Genomic DNA, 2,829 nt, shown 5'->3' with positions numbered 1-2,829 from the left:
TTAAAATTCGAAATTCCATTTCCTGTTTGGATTTTTTTCATGGTTTTGAACATTTTCAGTGCTTTTAATGAACAAAAAAGATGTCAGATATATTAATTTGATATGTGAAGGATTTTTGCTTTTTCTAAATTGTTTTTTAATTAAAGGATTTGCTAATTGTATTTGTAGGTTCCATTCTAAATGTCTTTCCATAAGAAGAATAAAACCTTAGAATATAAAACTTATGATCTATTTAAAAATAACCACATTTCCTATAACTTGCTGTTGATTGGAGGACACACTTATAGCAGCAATAGAACACTTATGACTTATATGTTGCTTTCAAATGAGATATTTTAAATATTAAATTGTATTCTAATCATAAAAAAACAAAGAATCTAAACTTAAAAAACATAATTTCTAGAGAAAACTAAAAAACGAGTTAGAAAACTGTTGTTTCTTGTTTTAGAGATTTGTCATTTGCACCTTAAATGAATATTAAAAGGTACGTTCTCTGTATATATATATATATATATATATATATATATACTTTTACTTTTTAAGTATGAAAAGATTGCACCAGATCATTATTTCACAATTTATTAAAAAAAAAACACAAGAAAAACACATTAATAGTTGTTACACTCAAACATACAGAGTTATATATTCTGAAGGGATCTGTTAAAGGTAAAAATAAATTCTGGAAAAAATAACATAATTTCACTTTTGGGAAATGTCTCAACAGAAATATGTCCTTCCATGAGATGAGTGTTCAGACACACCAAACCTCCTGTTGAAACTCAAGTGACCATAAGATCAAACCTTTAAGGAATACTATCTTTTTTCTTTTGTTTAAGATGTTTTTCTGGACAAAAAATGTAATTTCAATTCAATCTAAATGTTCAAACCGTGTTTCTAACAGGTTAGATGAGCAGCGTTGTGCTTAAAACAAATAAATTCATCAAAATTAGGCTATTTATGATTTATTTTGTCCTCTTTTTTCATTTATACTTTTTTTGGAAAAAAAATGTGTATTTTATGAAAGATATGTTTTATTCTCTATATTTGATTTCACATCTATTAGTCCTCTTATTTTGTTTTTTGTGTTTTCTGGTCTCGTTTCTTGATGGGTTTCCTCTCATTCTTCGCATTAGAGTCACTGTTTTTCTTGCTTGCTTTCAGCTCTGCTTCCCACTGTTTTTTCACCAAAGTGTACAACCTCATGGTGGCCTGAGCATCCTGGACCTGCAGAAAATAGGAAACATTGTTTTGTTCTTTTAATATTTTACTGTTAACAGAATAAGAACATGTGTGTATTTTATTTCCAACTTACAGAAGAGTGTTCTCCCTGCTGCACCTTCACATTCAGGATTTCTTTGCAGAGGAGTTTCAACGAAGGTCGGCCGCTCTGAAATATAAAATCATTTAAAAATATTTCCTTTTACCAGAAACATGTGAAGTTTAAACTCTGTAATTACCCCGACAGTCTTCCGAAAGGGTTTATACTTCTGAGTGTCCCGGATGTGCTTCTTTGGATGATCCAAGAGGAGAATCTGAAACAGTGGGTAGACTCCATCAGAGAGGATCTACACTTGTTTATTGTTTATTTTAAGGCGGCACAATACCTTTAAGTCATTGTGGATCGCATGTCCGACCACAATCCTTCCTTGCAGAATGTCGGCGACCTCCTTCTGCACAACATGGACATCCTCTCCTGTAAAGAAACGCATTTTTACGCCGTTAAAAACAATAAACCTCTAAGTAGTGATGCGGTGTTGTCTCATTTTCTTACCGTTTTTAATGTCTTCCGGTCGGATTCCACTGACAGCTGTTCTGTAGTCCGTCACCCTCTCTGTGGGTTTGACGAATTTGTCATAGATGCATTTTCCAAACTGGTTGACGAGGGACACGCGAGCCAGGATGCTGTCCTCCCCATCAGGACCGACTCCCACCATCTCACAATCGATAGCTACAACCTTGGTGATGCTAATATTCATACGTACAAAAGTGAAGAAAACAAAGAGTCACCATTTCTCATCTGATAAATCAACTGAATGTTTTTTCTTAAGTTTCAGCAAACCTGAAACATATTTTTTTGGAGGAGGAAGGTGAACGAGGACATCGAATTTGACAACTATAGTAGGAAAAGTTGCTTAAAAAAACTAATTTTCAACAGTTTTACGTTTAAGTATAAGATTGTTGAGCAAAACTTATTTAAAAAAATGTCAAAGACAAAGAGTTCTTGAGTTGCATGACCAAAAAGAGGGAGCACATTACTCTAATTTTTAAATCTTTTCACTGGTTTCCAGTCAGCTTTAGGATCCATTTTAAAATTCTTACATTTGTTTATAATTGTCTTCATGGAATTGGACTTTCATTTTTATCAGATTTACTATAATTATGACCCTCCCAGATCCCTCATGTCCCAAAGATCCGAGTAGAAACCCACAGCGAGGCCTCATGGAAGGAGGAAGAGTTTCATCCATTCTGCAGATTTTTAAGAAACATTTAAAACTATTTTTTTAGCTTAGATTTTAAATAGATTTTCTCATGTTTTATTTTGATTTCTGTTTTCCCTTTTTGTCGTACAGCTTGTATGTGAACAATGATTACTACACAGCTCAAAAACAAAGGGAACATCTAAACAACTAGATGTTACATCCAAGTCAGTCACACTTCTGTGGAATCAAACTGTCCAATTAGGGAGCAAACCAGACCGACGATCAATTTCACTTTTTTGACCACAGACAATTTCTCCATTCTTATGTTTTTTGGTTGATGATTTGGTGACTTTTGAATGCAGACAGTGTTCTTACTCCAGTTATACCAGTGGGCCAGGTAGTGCAACTC

General features: G+C 33.5%; 1 protein-coding gene across 2 annotated transcripts in view; it reads right to left on the bottom strand.

Annotated features, from left to right (window-relative positions):
* Nucleotides 1-563: 563 nt before the first annotated feature.
* The window catches only part of rexo4 (REX4 homolog, 3'-5' exonuclease), a 4,891-nt gene continuing 2,625 nt past the window's right edge, over nt 564-2,829 (bottom strand). For both annotated transcript variants that reach the window (XM_024285718.2, XM_024285717.2), the window contains 5 exons: nt 1,772-1,965; nt 1,605-1,693; nt 1,458-1,532; nt 1,313-1,387; nt 564-1,224 (listed from right to left, as the gene is read on the bottom strand). In XM_024285718.2, coding sequence (XP_024141486.1) covers nt 1,069-1,224; nt 1,313-1,387; nt 1,458-1,532; nt 1,605-1,693; nt 1,772-1,965 — 589 coding nt within the window. In that variant the 3' untranslated portion in view covers nt 564-1,068. The remainder of the gene's footprint in view (nt 1,225-1,312; nt 1,388-1,457; nt 1,533-1,604; nt 1,694-1,771; nt 1,966-2,829) is intronic.

This window comes from Oryzias melastigma, linkage group LG19 (assembly GCF_002922805.2).
Source record: "Oryzias melastigma strain HK-1 linkage group LG19, ASM292280v2, whole genome shotgun sequence".
In the NCBI taxonomy this organism is placed as follows: domain Eukaryota; kingdom Metazoa; phylum Chordata; class Actinopteri; order Beloniformes; family Adrianichthyidae; genus Oryzias; species Oryzias melastigma.
This window is presented reverse-complemented; position numbering and strand designations above follow the sequence as displayed.